The sequence below is a fragment of the Ammodytes marinus genome (genome assembly GCF_949987685.1).
Source record: "Ammodytes marinus genome assembly, chromosome: 9".
NCBI classification, from domain to species: Eukaryota; Metazoa; Chordata; class Actinopteri; order Uranoscopiformes; family Ammodytidae; genus Ammodytes; species Ammodytes marinus.
In genome coordinates, this window is record NC_137213.1 from 21,385,663 (window position 1) to 21,405,033 (window position 19,371).

At 40.0% G+C, this 19,371-nt stretch overlaps 1 protein-coding gene across 2 annotated transcripts; it reads left to right on the forward strand.

Annotated features, from left to right (window-relative positions):
• The first annotated feature begins 6,972 nt into the window (after positions 1 to 6,972).
• Positions 6,973 to 19,295, forward strand: LOC307255680 (cullin-3-like). Of its 2 annotated transcripts, none has more exons than XM_080034424.1 (16): positions 6,973 to 7,245; positions 10,170 to 10,367; positions 10,534 to 10,647; positions 13,341 to 13,501; positions 13,750 to 13,864; positions 13,961 to 14,189; positions 14,302 to 14,447; positions 14,589 to 14,765; positions 14,882 to 15,052; positions 15,161 to 15,268; positions 15,587 to 15,711; positions 15,827 to 15,923; positions 16,227 to 16,361; positions 17,297 to 17,483; positions 18,225 to 18,370; positions 18,548 to 19,295. In XM_080034424.1, exons 1-16 carry the CDS (start codon positions 7,186 to 7,188, stop codon positions 18,677 to 18,679), a joined length of 2,301 nt encoding a protein of 766 aa, XP_079890550.1. In that variant the 5' UTR covers positions 6,973 to 7,185; the 3' UTR covers positions 18,680 to 19,295. The 2 variants fall into 2 exon arrangements, with proteins under 2 accessions (XP_079890550.1, XP_079890549.1); XM_080034423.1 differs by having other exon boundaries at positions 15,827 to 15,922; positions 16,223 to 16,361.
• Positions 19,296 to 19,371: the final 76 nt, after the last annotated feature.

Sequence of the window (19,371 nt, forward strand, 5' to 3'; positions counted from 1 at the left end):
GAGCAAACACAGGGGTGAAAGAGGCCTGGGAGGCTTACAAAACAAACAAAAAAGAGAGAAAAAAAGATATAGTAAGTAGAGAGGAAAAGGAAAACATATGTAGCCTATGATTACTGAGTCATAATTAAGGCTGTTGGATGGGACTGTGGCTATAAGCTATGTCATTAAAGACGGTTGTGGCTGGAAAACCTGAAGGTCTCTCTGTTTGAAATACTGGCATAGTGGAAGACAAGGATGCATAGGACGGGTTTTTAAAAAACTTCCTTTCAAACAGCTTATCACAAAAATTCTCATGTAGTACAGTTGTAATGTCAATAGCAGACGCTTGCTGCTGGCTCCGCTTTCAAGCCTTATTACCCTGGGTGTGTTTTTACCAGACGGCTACCGCAGTGCTCTGTGAAACAGCTTACTCTCTGGGGTATTATATTTAGATTTTACGACCAATACTGAATTCTGACCCAAGATATTTTGACCGGGGTGATTTAATGCATCACCCTGATGGGGCAGCAAGTTATGGCTGTAATTACGACCAGATCACATCACAGCACATGGCCGGAGGAGGACATTTGTTCCCCCACTGATGAGAAATGGGATGGGGAATGTGTTTGCCTATAATACATTACTAACTTGCTTCAAAGTATAAGTAGGCCTACACTTTTTTTTACTTAAGGGATTGGTAAATGTATCTAACCCATTAATGTCACATCATCGTTGTCATTGTGGTGGCAAGTCACAATGACAAAATGGCCGCACGGACACACAAGTTCCTACACAATGAAAGTAGCTTCTGAAATATCAGTTAATGTTGCAAGGCTTTTCTGAAAGTCACTCCGTTTTGAAGGTTTGTAATCTTATCAACAGAAATGCCAATGCATCAAAATATCTTGTCTCGTCACATATCTCTGCTGCGATATGGGGTATAAACATGGCTGATAAAGTACCATAAAACATACTTGACATGTACTGCGTAATAAAAGCAGATGTATCCTGATTTCTCCTGCCGTTCTATGTGTGGGGAGGTGATACTTTGTAGACTTGTAGGGTTAATATCTTATCCCTGTTTGAGCCATACAGGATAAAGCTTATGTTACTGGACATGTTGTAGGATCAGGTCAATATTGGCCTTCTAGTATTTTGGCCAGTCACTGTATATCATATGTTTTATTGCTATGATGACGTTAACTCCTTGGCAACAACTTCAGTATTTTCCACTTTGAGAAAAGGTCATATGTTGGGGGAAAGAAGAGGACTGCATACTTTAAATTTTTCCAAATTTAGAAGACAGAATTGGCCTTTAAAACCTTAGGCTCGATTGAGATTTTTTGTATTCGCAATTGTATCATCATTGGGATGTTATTGTTATATACTGTAGCTATGATGTGACATGGATAGTTACAGTTGATTAGAAATATTATCCCATTTCTGCCATTGGTAGTGCATTGACACATTCTATTCTCTTTGTGCAAACCTGAAGGACAAAAGTATTCCTAGAGGTGATGGGCATGTGTGAGATGCTTCAGGCACAACAGCGCGACCCCACTCTTAGCTCCCAGGAGGGTTTCTTCAAGCCTCCCTATTGGGATTCTGCTAGCCTATATTCCTTGCTTCAAGGTCGGCAGCAGAGGCAAATTAAATTACTTGTCCTGTTTTGTGGCGTTGGCGCCGGGTCAACAGCAACCTGGCTAAAATGATGAGTGCGGGATTTTGAAGGGAGCCGCATTTGTCCTGAGCCTTGTGGTGTCATGTTTGCAAAGCCAGTAAAGGCGACGAAAAGGGCTGAAATCAAAAGCAGCGTATTAAAATCTGCCTCTGTAATCATTTGCAAAAAAAAAAAAAAAAACATTACCTCTGCTGTCAAAGGCACCACTTTATACTGTTGTCCTTTGGGTTTACCCTGGTTCTGGAATATGTCATGTGCTTGCACATGGAGTGAGGCTCAAATACATAAGGCCTTATTTTAGTTAAACTCACACCACAGCACACTCCACCTGCTGGGCATTTTGTGTATAACATGGAAAACAAATTTTTATTTATTTTTATTAATGGTGTGTGCTCACCCACGGTAATACCACAATTTAACACCACTTTACACAGACATCTTAGACTAAGAGAGAGATTCGCCGATGCATAATAGACAATATAGGCGGTCAGCATGTTTGTGTAAGCTGTCTCTGTGTCTGTTGCTGAGGGGGTTGTTATCAATAGACAGCTTACATGCCAAACTGAGGAATGGGGGGAGGGGGGGTAATGTGGCTTCAAAACACCACGCAAGCAACTTGATATGATTCAATTGGGTGCTCAAATTTGTGTCACAAAAATATCTATTTGCCAAGCAAAATGACATGATTACAAATAATCGAAAACTGATTGCAAAATATAAGATACAGGAGTGTTTGTACACACTACAACTGCGTTTGCAAACAGTCTGGTAAACACAGAGCAAAGCCTGCCCAATAACATTGCCATATCTTCTGTGCACAGTAGCTGCACTTCCTGTACCAAAACCACCAACATAACATGACACCATCCTTAGTGTCAATATCAGAGAGGATGTGACCTGAAGAAAGACAGAGCATAGCATTTTCTCATCAGATATATAGGAAATTCTCCAGTCATTTTCTATGGTGTATCATTGTTACACGAGCTGAACACAAACATCATGATGGGTGGTCAAGCTTCACCTCCCAAGTATTCCCAAGAAGATGCAAAGGGCTTTCAAGAGGAACACTGAGTGAGACAAGAACTGCAGGCAGGAGCAGCATTGTTGATTTATGAAATCCAAATAGTGCATGCTCCTATCCATCTGCCAATAGGATCTAGCACTACAAAAAGAGTCTATCAATATTAGACGTACGTTTACAACGTTATATCCGTCACTGCCCTCATACTTCCATGCGTCCTTTATGTTGGAATCGACATTACGCAAATCAACCATTAGTGGGCAGCAGCGCCGCTCAGAGTAAAATGTTACTCAAATAGGAAGAAGAAGAGTCAAACAGTGAATTAACTGGAATAAATATTTTATAATAAAACAGCTTTAGCGATATAGGCCTACTACCGTAACGATGTAAGAGGCTAAACTAGAGGCTGTAGGCTATTATAGACAGCAGGGGTCTGTGAGGACATTAATCACAACATGTCAAACAAACTAGTCTCGCACGGACCTCCGGCACTTCTCTAGCCTGATGCTGAGATTACTATACACTAGAGAGCAGCAGAGCAGCACCCAAAACAGACCCTCACTGACTCATATTCTCTCCTCTAAATACTGCACTATGTACTAGGGGTGGGAATCTCTTGGCCCCTCACGATTCCGATTCAGAGGTCAACGATTCGATTCAAAATCGGTTTTCAATGCATCTCAATGCAAAAAAAATGTATGTATACCCATGTGTGATTTTCAAAAATATATTTATATACATATCTGAGTATTCTACTCAGAGTTTGCTAATCACTTCCTACTTTTGTGATGATCCTTAAAGACAATCAACAGATGAATTACCTTCTCTAATATTTTATTAAGAGAAAAGCTTTTCTTGTCACAAATATGACTTTCTATGAACAGTGCAATAATCAATGCAGCTTGCATTTCAACACAATAGGGAAGTATGTAAAAACTAAACCGATTCAGTTTTATTTTATTTCTAATCTCGTAAATCATGTTTCTATAGGATTTATATTCTATTGTCTATTATTTCCTATGTCATTTCAACACATTGTACAAAAAGTATGGCTTGGAATTCAGCTCTCATACAAAAACGTAAACAGAGATAAAGCCGGTGCAGGTCATGGGTTTGCTGCTCTCAGCCCTTTTGTAGCCACGTTTGTAAACAACTCGCACATGTGTGGTGTGCATGCACAATGGCGCAGGAAGTACTAGTATTTAATAAAAAATAAAAAATAAATCGATTATTGACCTATCTGAATCGATTCAGAATCGTTCAAGAGAGAATTGCGATGCATCGGAGAATCGATAATATTTCCCACCCCTACTATGTACCCACATATTAGGATAAAACACACAACAGCCATCTGATAATTATTTCACTTCATGTCACTGAGTTATGAATTGAACTCTGTGTTTTCAGTTTATAGAGTTGTGTGAATGTAGTATGTTTAGAAATACCTCACATACTTTAAACAGTTGTACATTAGGGCCAGAAAGAAGAAAGTGAAGGTTTGGATTGAAAACAAATTGTTTTTAGAAATATGTAAGTTACTTTAATATCCACCAAAATGTTTTTTTAGCCACATTGGGATATGGCCTCACTTGAGGAGAGAAGCGATTCATTCTATCACCTTGGCACAGACTGTTAGACCGCAGGCTACGCATCTCCCAAGTAGCAAGTATTGTTACTTTTTGTTGACAGAGTAGATGAATATTTAACAGGACGAGGGGAAAGTGGTAGGCATCAGATCACTAAGAAGACAATAACACTCTCCCCATTATGTGACTAGACTATCAATGGTGTGATGCCCGACTAGATTAGCCTACTGCTCTTGATTGGATGCTCAGGCCTATAACTTGCTGGCCCCGATTTATACATGATACATGATGTATACTCACTGTGTGTTTGAAGGTCAGATAGGGTCATGTGGTGGGACGGATGCCTTTGAGAGAGCTGCAGGCAGGGTGGAAATGTGTGTGGTCAGCACTGAGGACATCGAACAGAGGCTCATCCAGGTGATCAGCGCCATGCGGTCGGAAATCAGAAAGCTGAAGCTGGAGAACATGTGGCTGAGAAGGAGGGCTGGCGCTAATCTCCCAAAGAATGCAACAGTTCCCATCATGACAGCTAAATGTAGAGGTACATTTGCCAGCAGTTTATATTGAGTTACACTGTGTACTTTAGGCCTACTATGTTGTGTAACTTACACAACATAGTAGGCCTAAAGTAAAATATAGTGAAGTTTAAAAACAACTAATTTAAAGACATGGTGTGTTGAATCTATTGATATTTTTCATAAAAGACTTGTTAGAAATGAAATAAATATTCCTAAGTATGTTTCAATTAGTATATAATCGCTTAAAATTAAAATGTTTTATTTCTTTTATTTACTTGAAATGAGTCTTTTATATCTACATAGGTGCGGGTCACCCAACACGGGGCTGCCATTTTGCACTGCCTTGTTTCTACAGTAGCACAGAAAAGACACACTTTACAGCCATACACGTTTCTATATAGGCCTAGGGTGTCCTGGGGAAATGCACCGGGTGGTAGATGAAGAATTTACTATAGACAAAATAACTAATTGCATCTTCACCTCACCACTTGATATTGTGGAAAGACATGAGGCAACACCACTAGATTCAACTAAATATTCCGTAGTAGACACTGTACCTTTAAAGTGATATTACACATTGCACCTTTAAAAGGTACAGTGTGTAATATCTGAATATGTAGTGGCATCTCAAGGTGAAAGTTCAAGAAAGCAACGCTCCCTAGGTAACCACTCCCTTTAGAATAATACCAGACGCTACAGTTGCCTTCATAGACAAAAAGCTAGTTACTAAAGATGGCATCATCCACCACTGCCTCATGTCTTTCCACAATATCAAGTGATGAGGTGGAGATGTATTTAGTTGTTTATTCTATAGTAGGCTACTTATTCTTCGTCTTCCAACAGGTGCATTTCCCCAGGACATGCATGGCCATTAAGTTTGTCCATTCTGTGCTTCTGTAGAATCATGAGTGCAAAATGAAGGCCTCTATGGCAGCCTCCATAGGGGGGACCCGCTCCTATATAAACGGCCCACCCTAAGGAAAAAAAATAAATAAATTATTTTCAAGCGATTTTATAGCCTACTTATTAAAACATAGGCTACTTGTGAATATTAGGCTATGTTAAATTTCTACCAAGTAGGCCTAGGCCTAAGCCTATTTTCTGAAAAAGAACACACTGCACCTTTAAACCTGCAGTGTGTAAAATGTTGGGTTTTATTTCCTAGCAGATTTTGTAGAAAGTAATTATAATATCCATAAGTACATTTAATTTAGTGCATAATAGCTGAACATTTTTTTTTGAATTATTATTTTTTCCCTTAGAAAGGGTCTCATATATGTCCATATTTCTGCATATTTTGGACCAAGGCCTAGTGCCGCCATTTTGAAAGTGTCATAGTTGGAATGTCATCAGGTGCATTGTTTAACATTTAGAATTGTTCTTGTCCTTGAAGGCCACTGTAGCTTCTATTATTATTCGAAATGGTTGGGGTTACCCAGGGAGCATTCTAGAACTTTGTAGAACTTTCTTGATGATGTCATATTACACACTGCACCTTTAATATAGGCCAATGTCAAATTACATAATTATTCTGAATCATTTTTCTGGGTAAGGAGACTCCATGCCCCCTTATCTTTTTGTGCATGACACACCCCTGGAGCCTGTGGCATATTGACCATTAGGCCTACAGTCATAGTATAGACCTGGCCTTTTATTTCCGTGGACTCACCTATTTGTCATTGTGTATTTTTTCTGCCAGACAGCGTCGTCATGACGGTTAGAAGATATTCAGTCTTCCAGCCGTTGGTCAGTCATCGGAAGTTGCTCTCGTACAAGGAAGGAGCGGTGGTCTGGAAAACAGCAACGATGAAAATTAGCATGGGGTCAAACTGCGTCTGACACAGAGGGCATGTAAGGTTATGCTTTCTGTTAAAAAAACGTGCTTCTAGCTGGGGATGTTGGCCTAACCTAGAGGCAGGGATACCTGGAGCAAAACAGTGCATCACTTGCACCTAATAAAGTTATTTTCAGAACTCAGTGCCATCCTGTCAATCCTTTTTAATTATATAGTCGCTTGAAGAATTTTTAAATACCGAAAGCGTTTCTTCGAAACAAATGTTATGCCAATGTAACCGCTGTGTTATGACTTAGCAGTTACTATCTACCCAATCAACCTGTGGAATGCACCTGTCACTGGAGTGACTTTACTCTCGCGAGACTTCGGCGTTGCGCAGTGGAGTACAGCCGTCCGCCATCACTGCGAGCACAAGCTAACGTTAGCCAAAAACCACTGAGGAGAAAGCGAGTGACAACAACATAACAGACATTCAGACCGACCTAATTCCCAAAGGGGAGGTCACTGAGTTTCCCTGCCGCTTTCCTGGCGTAGAAAGCAAACCAGCAGCTGCCTTTCATGTAGTCTTCAGGTCAACTTAGACACGAAAGTCGTTCTAACTAATCATGTCCAACCTCAAAAGCAGCACCAAGAAGGACACCAAGATGAGGATACGAGCCTTTCCTGTAAGTCTTCACCGGCTCTGTAGGCGCCGAGACGCTAACTATGAGACTCGAGCACCGCGGATGACAGGTCTTATGCTAGCAACTGCCAGCTAGGTAGCAGGTTAAACGAGAGAAAAAAACAAGTCATTGTCGTGAAATCTGCTATTAGCTGGACAATGTACCTGAAGAAAATGAGCTGTGTTATCAGTTCTGTTCATTTAACGTTAGTTAGCGGCTTGGTTTGATAATGCTATCGTTTGACATGAGCTAATGTTAGCATATGTAACGAAACTTCCTTACTAGCAAATATAAGCTAGCTGTTTAGCAGGCCTGGTAATGTTAACCTAACTGACTTGACGCCAACCAAGTTGCAGTATGTCAGCAAGAATCTTTACGCTATGGTAACGGTAAACTTTTTTTAGCTGTTGTTATTTAATTGCACCACGCGTTTGGCGTAGTCTGTCACATATGTTAATTAACACAATAATGTGTATTGTTAGCCTGAAAGCTAACGCAACTTCAGCCTAATGAGAGGCTACAGTAAACATGCCTTGGGTAACTTGAGTAGTTGATGTTGTTGACGTTGGTCAACCCAGCTACCTACTACTAGTGCTTCTGTGAATTAAACATCCAGCCACTCAAATGATCCCCGTAGTTTGCCCAATTGTCATGTTGTGGAATTGTCATTCATGGCTTGGTTACCTAGTCCCTTTCAACATCCTTCCATTCCTTATGAAGAGTGTTAGCTGGAACAAAGACAAATGCTTTTTTTCTGTTGAACATCCAGTTGTATGTGTGGGTGTCTGGCAGAATGAGTCAGTGAGCCTACATAATGAGTACACAGTTAATCCTTTCTCATAAATTGAACTTGCTTCCAATTGTTAGATCAGCCCACAGTGTAGACATGACCAGGTAACACAATTAGAAACTTAAATTCAGGAATTTATATTTGTTGATTCTATTACAGCTCTTGTATTTCTTGTAGCTGTTGAGACATCCTATGATTTGAAAATGTAGGTTAACTGTCGGGCTAGATTTGGTTTTCAATTCAACTTGTTGTCTCCAGATACTGGTTCTGTTCATTACTAATCTGATACCAGTCGTCTATTTTTAGCAAATGTTATAGTCAGTTAACTAGAGCTAGGTATCATTTAAAACAAATCGATACAGATACTGCTGATTCCTTAACTTTAATACCAGTTCCTAAACCATACTTTTTTAGTAGTTTCCAGTGCAACATGAAAGATGCAAGTAAGTACATAAGGCTCACTGATGCATACTGCGTAACCTATGTTGTAACCTAATGTATTTTTCCTGGATGCTTCAACACAACCAATCACCAGCACTTTTAGATCTTCGCACATCACGCATATTGCATGCTATTTGTAACTGACATTGATGAGATTAAACTCTTAAGTATTGCAATTTGGTATTGAATGACAAGACATTTTTCAAAACTTGAATGTATTGAGGCATTTTGGTCATGTTTAACATGAGGCCAAAAACTGAATTGGCATCACATGTGCCTAAATGAATGGTGGTTATAGCTAAAACACTGAATTCTATAATTACATTGACAAACTGTATTTATGTGGATCTGTCACATCTAACTGAGACCTGGTTGCTCAATATGGCTGGTATTATTGCTTTTGATAATGCATACCTACTTTTCGTATGATTTCTCAGTGCGGCAGAAACTAGTCAGTTCAGGTTTTGATCATGTTCTTGGTTTAGTATATTGTGAGATACCCAGAAAGTGTGTGCCACAAGCGTTTGGTAATTAGGGAGGAATCATAATATGTCATGATAAAAATATAAATTTCATGCCTACCTTTTGCCCTTGACAATACTGAAAGGTTAATGGTGGATATAAGTATTTTGGTAGAGAAGTTTGGAAAACTACATTTTGGGAGAACTGGTACACAACCCAAGCAAGGTCATAATGCCTCTATATATATTGACTTAAATTACATTTTGAATCCTTCATTTTGGACACTCAGGAAAAGAGAGGGTGTTTGGTTACTTGTGTGCTGAAGTCAAACAGCACTGGTTTCTGGACAAGATATCACAACAGTGCCAAGATTGCTGTGATATCTGTTTCTTGCCTTGGCTTATGCTTCTCTGACAGTTAACTTGTATTTTGCTTTGCTTTTCATTATTTTCATATGCTACAACCAAACTAAAAGCATGTTGTGTTGAATTTGTGTCACATTCTCAACACTATCACATGTGGCTGGCTATATTAATCTTTCTACTCGATACCTCCTCAATGGATTTATCAGGCCTCTATTCCTGCTACATGTTCGCACAATTTTGTCAGTGATGGATCTCTTTATTGCTGTTGATGTATGACAGCTTCCTGTTAACCAAAGCCAACAGCTCCGGTGCTTCTCGTTGACATACTCGATCAAAATGCCATTATGTGCTTGAAAAGTTTTCTGACAGCAGACGGAATAGTCCCGACATCACCTGCATACATTGTATCGCAAAGAGAATGGCAAGTAACAGAGATGTGGCTAGTTTGGGTTGCTGCTACACTTAAGTACCCAAGCTTGGCTGTGAAAGTCATCAATCAAACATCTTTGCTTTCAAAAACCCTGAAATGTAGAAATTGCTTGCCTAGTGTGGAACCGAGTATCTATAGAAATCTGCATTACATAGCTTTAAAAAGCTGCAATACTATTAGTCATAAACGTGCAATGTAACTGCACTGTTTGTTATACCTTATTATATCTGCCTGTTTGTTAACTCATTTTATTGTGTTAGTTTTCGTATTATATAACATTTATATACAAATTATATTGTTTTACTTATTTTATCACGTGTTTATTTACCAATACTCCGACCTTGACATCTCCGTCATCTTCTACTTATACTATATGGATGTAATGACCAATAGACATTTAGACATTAGCACACTTTTAATCTTTCTGTCCCCTTCCCAGATGACAATGGATGAGAAGTATGTGAACAACATCTGGGACCTTCTCAAGAATGCCATCCAGGAGATCCAGAGGAAGAACAATAGCGGCCTAAGCTTTGAGGAGCTGTACAGGAACGCCTACACCATGGTGCTCCACAAGCACGGGGAGAAGCTGTACACAGGCCTGAGGGAGGTCGTCACCGAGCACCTCATCAACAAAGTAAAGCAATATATGAGATAATCAATTATAGTAATTGTAAAATGTAATGTCTGTGTTTTTAAATAATTTAAAGTTTGTCCTTGTGTTGTGACCTAATGTTTATCAGTCACCCTTGGTTATTATAAAATTTTGACCTTAATTTAGTGTTTTTTTTTTGCATTTCTAGGTACGGGAAGATGTTCTAAACTCCCTAAATAATAACTTTCTGCAAACACTGAATCAGGCCTGGAATGACCATCAAACTGCGATGGTTATGATCAGAGATATCCTCATGTACATGGTAGGTCGGCTGTTGTGCTGTCTTTTCTCATACTACTCATGTTTTATAATTAAATTGTTCCGTAGTTGTGAATGAATTACTAAAATCTTTACCATTTCACAATGTAATGATGGTTATTTTGTTTTTCTGTCATTGAGAAGAAAACGTAAGTTCTAAGTTCCCCCAATGGGTTCTGTTGCCTCTGCAAGTGGATTACTGTGCTTGCTCCCTCTCATGAATAATTCTGTGCTTTTAAAGAAATGGCCTTTTGTTTCCAACAACTGCCAATCTTCACTTATTGGACTTTGATTGTAAATTTGTGCGCCCAACAATGAGCCTCTGTGGCTTTATTTATTTATTTGTTTGGTTGGGAAACTGGCAGGACTAGTTGATTTTTTACTTAAGCCAGCAGCAGGCCCATAGTTGTTTGTGTGCGAGTATTTGAGCTCTTGAGATAGGCACATGTGTAGGCTAAACAATGGCACAGCCAGAACAGAGACTTCACGGCTCTCTTTTGTTCTACACTCTCCTTTTTTTCCTGTCCTTGCCTTACCCCCGGACAGTCTGCTTACTGTTGTTTAAGTACGGCAAACTCACCACCACGTCGTTGCAATGAGAGCACCCTGCTGTTCTTTTCACCTGCCTGCTGACCTCTAGAGGAGAGCCAGAGAGATGCAGCATGTGTATTCACCTTGTTTGAAGCCACTGCCTCCCTTTAGCCAAACTTTATTTATTTGGCCAGGATAGGGCGATTGTGGATTTTCACACACTATATTAATTCATTTTAATGCAGTGTGGAGCATGTATGTATTTGTTTATTTGAAAATTTTGACCTGTTACTTTTTTTATAAAGTAATATGATAAATGCCAACTTGTGCACTGCTGTAATAAAGGAAAAACTGAAAGGCAGTAGGAAGTCAAACTGCATTTAATCAACAACATAAGGTGGCTGGAAAATTGAAAAAACTAAAAGTAAACTCTTTAATGCAACAACATTTTTTTGTTAATTTAAGTCATATTATAGTATTCGCAATATCCTGGACGTTTGTTGGCTAGAAGAAAGCACCTCCTGTATAAATTGGCACAAGCTAATATTCCTCATTTTGCACTACTTCTGGTCGATTCTAATGCCAAATCTTGCTCCTGAGTAGCTCTGTAAATATTTGATCATCGATATCCGTCTTGATTATTTATGTATTCTGGAAGGGGTTTATGTCGTAACCTTTAGACACTTACCACACATTTACTCAGATGCTCTCGTGAACCTATAAAAGCTTTGCAACCTTTCAGCGTTATTGTGCAGTGTATAATAAAAGGTTTCCTGGCATATCCAGCTCCTATAAAAAAAAAAGTATTTTGCCACCGCATTGAATCACAGTGGATGTATTCTTATGCCTCGTTTCCACCGAGTAGAGCGGGTCGGAGCGGCTCAGAGCGGGACAGCTCACTTTAATAATCTCGGTGGTGTTTCCACCGCCGACCCTACCCTTACTGGTAGGGCGGGGTTTAGGCTGGACTGCGATAGCCGCCGCCAGAATGTGGGTCAAACTATTGGGCTGTGGAACAACTGTGGTCAAGCCAGCGGTCTCTCGTTTTCGCTTGGTCAAACCAGCCGCTTCTTTATTTATTCCCCCCGTGTTGTTGTGAGCACAGAGACGGCTCGGTGCAACTGATAGAGACAGTGAGCGAACAGCGCTGGCTGCGGCAGCTACGTGACATCGTAGCAGTGGGACACAGTGTAGCCAACTGATTCATTTAATGACGAGGAAAAACACCACACAATAAACAGTGCCGCGCTCACATTTTCGCCAAAACACAAGACTCTCTTCACTCTAGCCGAGGTGACTACACACGGCGGAAATTATTATTTCGACCAACTATGGTCAAGCCAGCGGTCTCTCGTTTTTGCTTGGTCAAACCAGCCTCTTCTTTATTTATTCCCCCCGTGTTGTTGTTTGTTTGTTTGTAACCTTTATTTAACCTCGAAAGATCAATTGAGGGGTGACCCTCTTTTACAATGACGTCGAGTGAGCGTGTATTTACTAGCCTACTATCTATGGGGTGAACACACAGAGACGGAGAGGTGCAACTCATAGAGACAGTGAGCGAACAGTGCTGGCTGCGGCAGTTACGTGACTAGCAGTGGGACACAGTGTAACCAACTGATTAATTTATTGACGAGGAAAAACGCCACACAATAAACAGTGCTGTGCTCACATTTTCGCCAAAACACAAGACTCTCTTCACTCTTGCCGAGATGAATACACATGGCGGAAATGATTCTTTCGACCAATCAAATGACGGCAGTGTGTAGCTCCGCCTTTTCGTTACCCTTTCAGGCGGCTAGTACCCCAACGGAGGAGTACTGAGATTAGGAGCGGCTCAGAGCGGTTAGGTGCGCTTAAACCGTACCCTACCCAACTTTTGGCAAATGAAAAGCCAAACTACCCGGACCGAACCGCTCCAATCCGACCCGCTCTTTGCGGTGGAAACGAGGCATTATACTAGTCGGCATGAAAAATACTTGCGTTGCAGTACATACGTAAATACAATTACATACAATTACAATGTCCAATGGAGATGAATAGATTTCGTACACATGGTGCTTAAATTCCATTTACACTTTGATAATCGAGTCAGTTTGGACCAAAGTATTTATTTCATTACATTCGGTATCCAAAGTCTTTTTCACCACACTGTTTTTCGTCTTCCAGGACCGGGTCTATGTCCAACAGAACAATGTGGAGAATGTGTACAACCTCGGCCTCATCATATTCAGGGACCAGGTGGTGCGCTACGGCTGCATTCGAGACCACCTGCGGCAGACGTTACTGGACATGATTGCTCGTGAGAGAAAGGGAGAGGTTGTGGACAGGTAAGCAGGGATACTAATTCACTTTTTAGGCTTAAGGGATACTGTAACTCTGGGCCTGCTCCTAGATATGCCCCAGTTTTAAATCGTTGACATGCTGCAAGTTTCCTATCACTATTACATATTCGAACTTCATCAACAATCATGTATTTACATTTTCTGAAAACGAAAACATGAGAATTTGAATGGTCATTTTAAATCTTTGTAATATTAATTTGTAAACCTTACATTTGTTTTATCATTCATTACAGGGGCGCCATCAGAAACGCCTGCCAAATGCTGATGATTCTTGGCCTGGACGGCAGGTCTGTATATGAGGAGGACTTTGAGGGCCCTTTCTTAGATATGTCTGCAGAATTCTTCCAGGTAAGTCTGTGGTAGATTCTTGGCATCCCTTATGTTTTTGTAACAACTGGAAATCGTTGAAATGTAATACAATTAAACCAATATTTGCTTATTCAGATGGAGAGCCAAAAGTTCCTAGCAGAAAACAGTGCCAGTGTCTACATCAAGAAGGTAGAGGCCAGAATCAATGAAGAGATTGAGCGAGTCATGCACTGCTTGGACAAGACTACTGAGGAGCCCATCGTCAAGGTGGTGGAAAGGGAGCTCATTTCTAAACACATGAAGACCATTGTGGAGATGGAGAACTCTGGCCTTGTCCATATGCTCAAGAACGGCAAAACAGAAGGTAAAATCTTTGCATAATTAATGGTTTCCTTTTTTCAATTAATTCCAATAAGGATTTTCCTCAAAATGTTTTGTTTGTTTCTAATTATTTCCCCCCTCTTGTTTCCTCTCAGACCTGGCATGCATGTACAAGCTGTTCAGTCGTGTGCCAAATGGCCTCAAAACAATGTGCGAGTGTATGAGCTCTTACCTGAGAGAGCAAGGCAAAGCTCTGGTGTCAGAAGAGGGAGAGGGCAAGAACCCTGTCGACTATATCCAGGTATTGCTGGCTAAACAATCGAAACGCACAACTTTCTGTCTCCAAACTTAAAAACTTAGAGCGTCACGCTGGAAACTGTAAATTTGAGAGAAATGGGTCGTTGTAGATTATTTCACCTCTTTGTAATCGCCTCCTCAACAGGGCCTGCTAGACCTGAAGACACGATTTGATCGTTTCCTCCTGGAGTCCTTCAACAATGACAGACTTTTCAAACAAACCATAGCAGGAGACTTTGAGTACTTCCTCAACCTCAATTCCCGCTCACCAGAGTACCTATCACTCTTTATTGATGACAAGCTTAAGAAGGGTGTCAAAGGGGTATGTAGCTGCTTTTGAATTTACATTCATCGCAGAACAAATATTTATCTCTTTATATTTTATTATACATGTCCTAAATTCTCTCATTCTTTTCTCCCTGCATTTTTTCAAACTAGCTGACAGAACAGGAGGTGGAATCTATCCTTGACAAGGCCATGGTGTTGTTCAGGTTCATGCAGGAGAAGGACGTGTTTGAAAGGTACTACAAGCAGCATCTGGGCCGTAGGCTGCTCAGCAACAAGAGTGTCTCAGACGACTCAGAGAAGAATATGATCTCTAAGCTCAAGGTAAAAGAGTGACAAAGTTTGTCGATGCTGCTTTCAACATGTCCAACCCCCCCCCCCGCCCCCCCTCTGCAGTTTTAACTGAATGTTCTTTGTCTTTCTCCTTTGCAGACAGAATGTGGCTGTCAGTTTACCTCTAAACTGGAAGGGATGTTCAGAGACATGAGCATCTCCAACACTACAATGGATGAGTTCAGGCAGCACATACAAACCACGTCGGTAAGGCAATCAGAAAAACAAAACCGTAATTATTCTAAGTGAGGTACAAGCTAAAACAAAAAAAAAAACCTGAAATTTTAATTATGAACACATTTAAAGTACAATTCATGTTCTATATGTTTATGTAGGAACCATCTTAACAGTGGATTGGAAATAAGAGTTTTTAATCATTATTTCATCAGATATTCACACAAAGTGACCAAAAGCCCTACTGTGAACCTATTAGTGTCATGGAGAAGTAATAACTGCAAGGCCATGTTATTTGTCAAAATGTATATTTAGATAAATTCTGAAAAACTTCCATGCATCTTTTTTAAGGCATCTCTTAGTGGTGTGGACCTCACAGTAAGAGTCCTCACTACTGGCTACTGGCCTACACAGTCGGCAACACCTAAATGCACCATCCCCCCTGCTCCCAGACATGCCTTTGAAGTGTTTAGAAGGTAATGCTCTTTAATTTTTTCTCAAATGTTTTTATATATGCTTAAGAGGGCTCAATGTTGTTCTGTGTGTCTAAGTTGTTGTCTAAGGCTCTTGGTCCTGTCTTTTATTCCACAGGTTTTATCTCGCTAAGCACAGTGGTAGACAACTCACACTGCAACATCACATGGGCGGGGCGGATTTAAACGCAACTTTCTATGGAGCTGTTAAAAAGGTAGATGGAAAAATTCCGGTTCTTTTTTGTGGGATGCAGAATTCCAGATAATAAATAATAAATGGTATAGTTTAACATTGAAATTATACAACAAATGTTTTTTCAATGAATGAATGAAGACTTTTTTTTCCAGACAAATTTTATTAGTTCACAGATAATCAAAATATGATAAAGAGCATGTTACAACATGTATTCCATTAACCAGCATTGACATGCCAGAAAGGAGTAGCAGGAAGTATAATAGTTTTCTTGTAAGCCTGATCATGATTAATACATTTGCCTTCCCTTGTCGTTCCTCTGCAGGAGGATGGGTCAGAGGTGGGTGTGGGAGGAGCTCAGGTGACCGGCTCCAACACCCGCAAGCACATACTGCAGGTTTCCACCTTCCAGATGACCATCCTCATGCTCTTCAATAACAGAGAAAAGTGCACTTTTGAGGTAAAGGCACAGTGAAGCACTTTTAGCTGGACATCTTAATCCCACACTACCATTAGATCTTTTCTATTGTCTTTTAAGAGGTTATTTCTGCGTAATGTAGGTCTTGCATGCGTCCGTCCAAGCGAAGAAAGAGTCTTACAATAATTTCAGAGTCAATATGGCTGGTAATATTCCTGATACAACTCATAGACATACGTTTTAAATAGCCATATGATTGTCTACATTTAATTTAAACCAGATGTCGACTGATCCTGGATTTTAAAGGCCAATATAATGATAGTTTGTTACATTGTTAAATGCCACAGTTTCAAACCAGTCATGTTCGCACATATTCCCGGGGTAAGGAGGATCCAAAAGTAAGCTTTACATGGCTGGATTATTTTGAATGGAGAACAGTTTAATGATTTATTTTCCTTCATATCTGTCTGTCTTGTACCATAGAGAAAGACCTGAAAGCGTTGTGTAATATATTTGAAAGAGAACTTTAGTAAAGAACTGCAAACATGTCATATATGACATAAATGCTACTTGTCAGCCATTGCTGTAAAATCAGCTGTTCTAATGTTTAAATCCGCGACCACAATGGTTTAGCCCATATTTTCTTACCCTATCGTAACATTTTTCATAGAATGGCACCAGCGAGGGTAAAACCAAACCTTTCCATAATATAAGTTTATATATCATTTGTCTTTGCAACATATTTTATATGTCATGCAATATTAGGCTATTTAATATTTTATTAATGAATGTATTTATTTAATTATTTGTTTGGTATTTCCCACCTGACATTTTGGGTATAGCTTGTTTTATCGTAAGGAAAACTAAATTAAACTAAATACCGGTCAAAGTTTTGCATATACTGAGTAACAAACACCCTGAATAATCTGTGCCATCCCTTTGTCAACCTAATCGCCCCTTTTTGTCCCCATGCGTAGGAGATCCAACAGGAGACAGATATTCCTGAGAGGGAGTTGGTGCGAGCCTTGCAGTCTCTGGCCTGTGGGAAGCCGACACAGAGAGTTCTCACCAAGGAGCCAAAGTCCAAGGAGATTGAGAGCGGCCATGTGTTTACAGTTAATGATCAGTTTACTTCCAAACTGCACAGAGTCAAGATACAAACAGGTGGGTGAAGAAGATTACTTCTAACACATAAAGTCAACGTCCCTACAGAGAGCTTAAGTCCCACCTCACTCATGGGCCACCAGTTTCCAACCACTACTGTCTGTAACACATTGTAATTATTGGTTAAAGAGTTTCATTTCTAGAACAATTTGAAATATGATTCCGGCGTGGACTCCTTCTATACTCTGTTTTTTTTTTTTTTTTTTAAACCTTTATTTATACAGGTATATCCCATTGAGACCGAAGACTCTTATGCAAGGGAGACCTGTTTTCCTTTCCCACGTTACCATTCACACACACATTCATACACCGATAGCAGGCTAACTATCGACATTCACACGAGGCAAGGTGGGTGAAGTGTCTTGGCCAAGGACACAACAACTATGACACAAGTGGCAGGGCGGGAATCGAACCTCCAACCCTTTGATCATCGGCCGACCCGCTCTACCAACTGAGCCACAGTCGCCCCAATTGGTTCATTACTACGATGTCTGTAAAGGCTGTTTATCTTGTGATTTTTCAAACAAATTAGTTCAGTTATTCTATTAGCATTCAATAACATTATTTGAATAGAAATTGACATCAGTATCATCTTTCACCCTTTCAGGAACATGGTTAGTTGAAAAACCTTTTGTTCAAAAATACATTATGACATAGAGGTTGGGTGGGACTTTTCCTTTCAGCTATAATATAATACAGTACCTTGAGTCTTCATGTTTTCCCCGTTTCCTACTCTTCCAGTTGCTGCTAAACAAGGTGAATCAGACCCCGAACGGAAAGAGACGCGGCAGAAAGTGGATGACGACAGGAAGCATGAGATCGAGGCAGCCATTGTCCGTATCATGAAGTCGAGGAAGAAGATGCAGCACAATGTCCTTGTGGCAGAGGTAAGGAACATACAATACATATGTAGGTCTGTTTCACTTTAATAATGGACGGCAATTATAATTCAGTAATTTTCCATCGTCTCCACTTGATCCTGGAACATTTAAATATAATAGTAACTCCATATTGTATTGTTTTTTAAGTTTCCCTTTTCTTCCATGTGACTTTGTCATCTTCAGGTGACTCAGCAGCTCCGGTCACGTTTTCTTCCCAGCCCTGTGGTTATCAAGAAGCGTATAGAAGGACTAATAGAAAGAGAATACTTGGCGAGGACGGCAGAAGATCGTAAAGTGTACACTTACGTTGCGTAGAAGATGAACTGTGGACGAGAGGAGGAGGAGAAGACTGGACGAGGAGGAGGAGGGGATTTGTTTGTTTTCTTTGGACTGTTGTTACGCATGGACTGGAAGTTTCTTTTAAAGACAAATGCTGGGAACCTGATTCCATCGTCCCTTACAAAAACACAGTAAACACACGTAAATGGGGAATAAAATGTTGGCGCAGACAAAAACATCCATCAAAACTTGTAGATGATTTTTAAATCAGGCCCAGGTCTTCCTATTCCCTGTGAGTTTTAACATGGATGGATCCAGCTTCAAGCTTTTCACTGTTTTACCCTTGTAGAGATCAAACTTGCAAAGAATCCCTTGGGAAAATGTGAATGCACCACATTATTTTTTTGTTTCAATACTGTATAAAAATAATAAAATTATTAAAAACAGCAAACGTGGATTGTTACAAAACATAAAATTAAAATAATGAGTATTGATGCTCTGTAGTTTTTCCACAGAATGCTTTACTCATCGTCCACATTTGAGTCTGACATACTCACCGTCATTGCGATTTTAACATTGCAGTCGGTATGAAAATATCTGCTCTGGTGCTGGAGTCCAAATTATACACTGATTAGTTATCTGATACGACTCAAACCCCATCCATCACATACATAAAAGTACAATATTTTGAACCTGAATTGGCCCTCTGAATAGGAGCCATTTTTCAC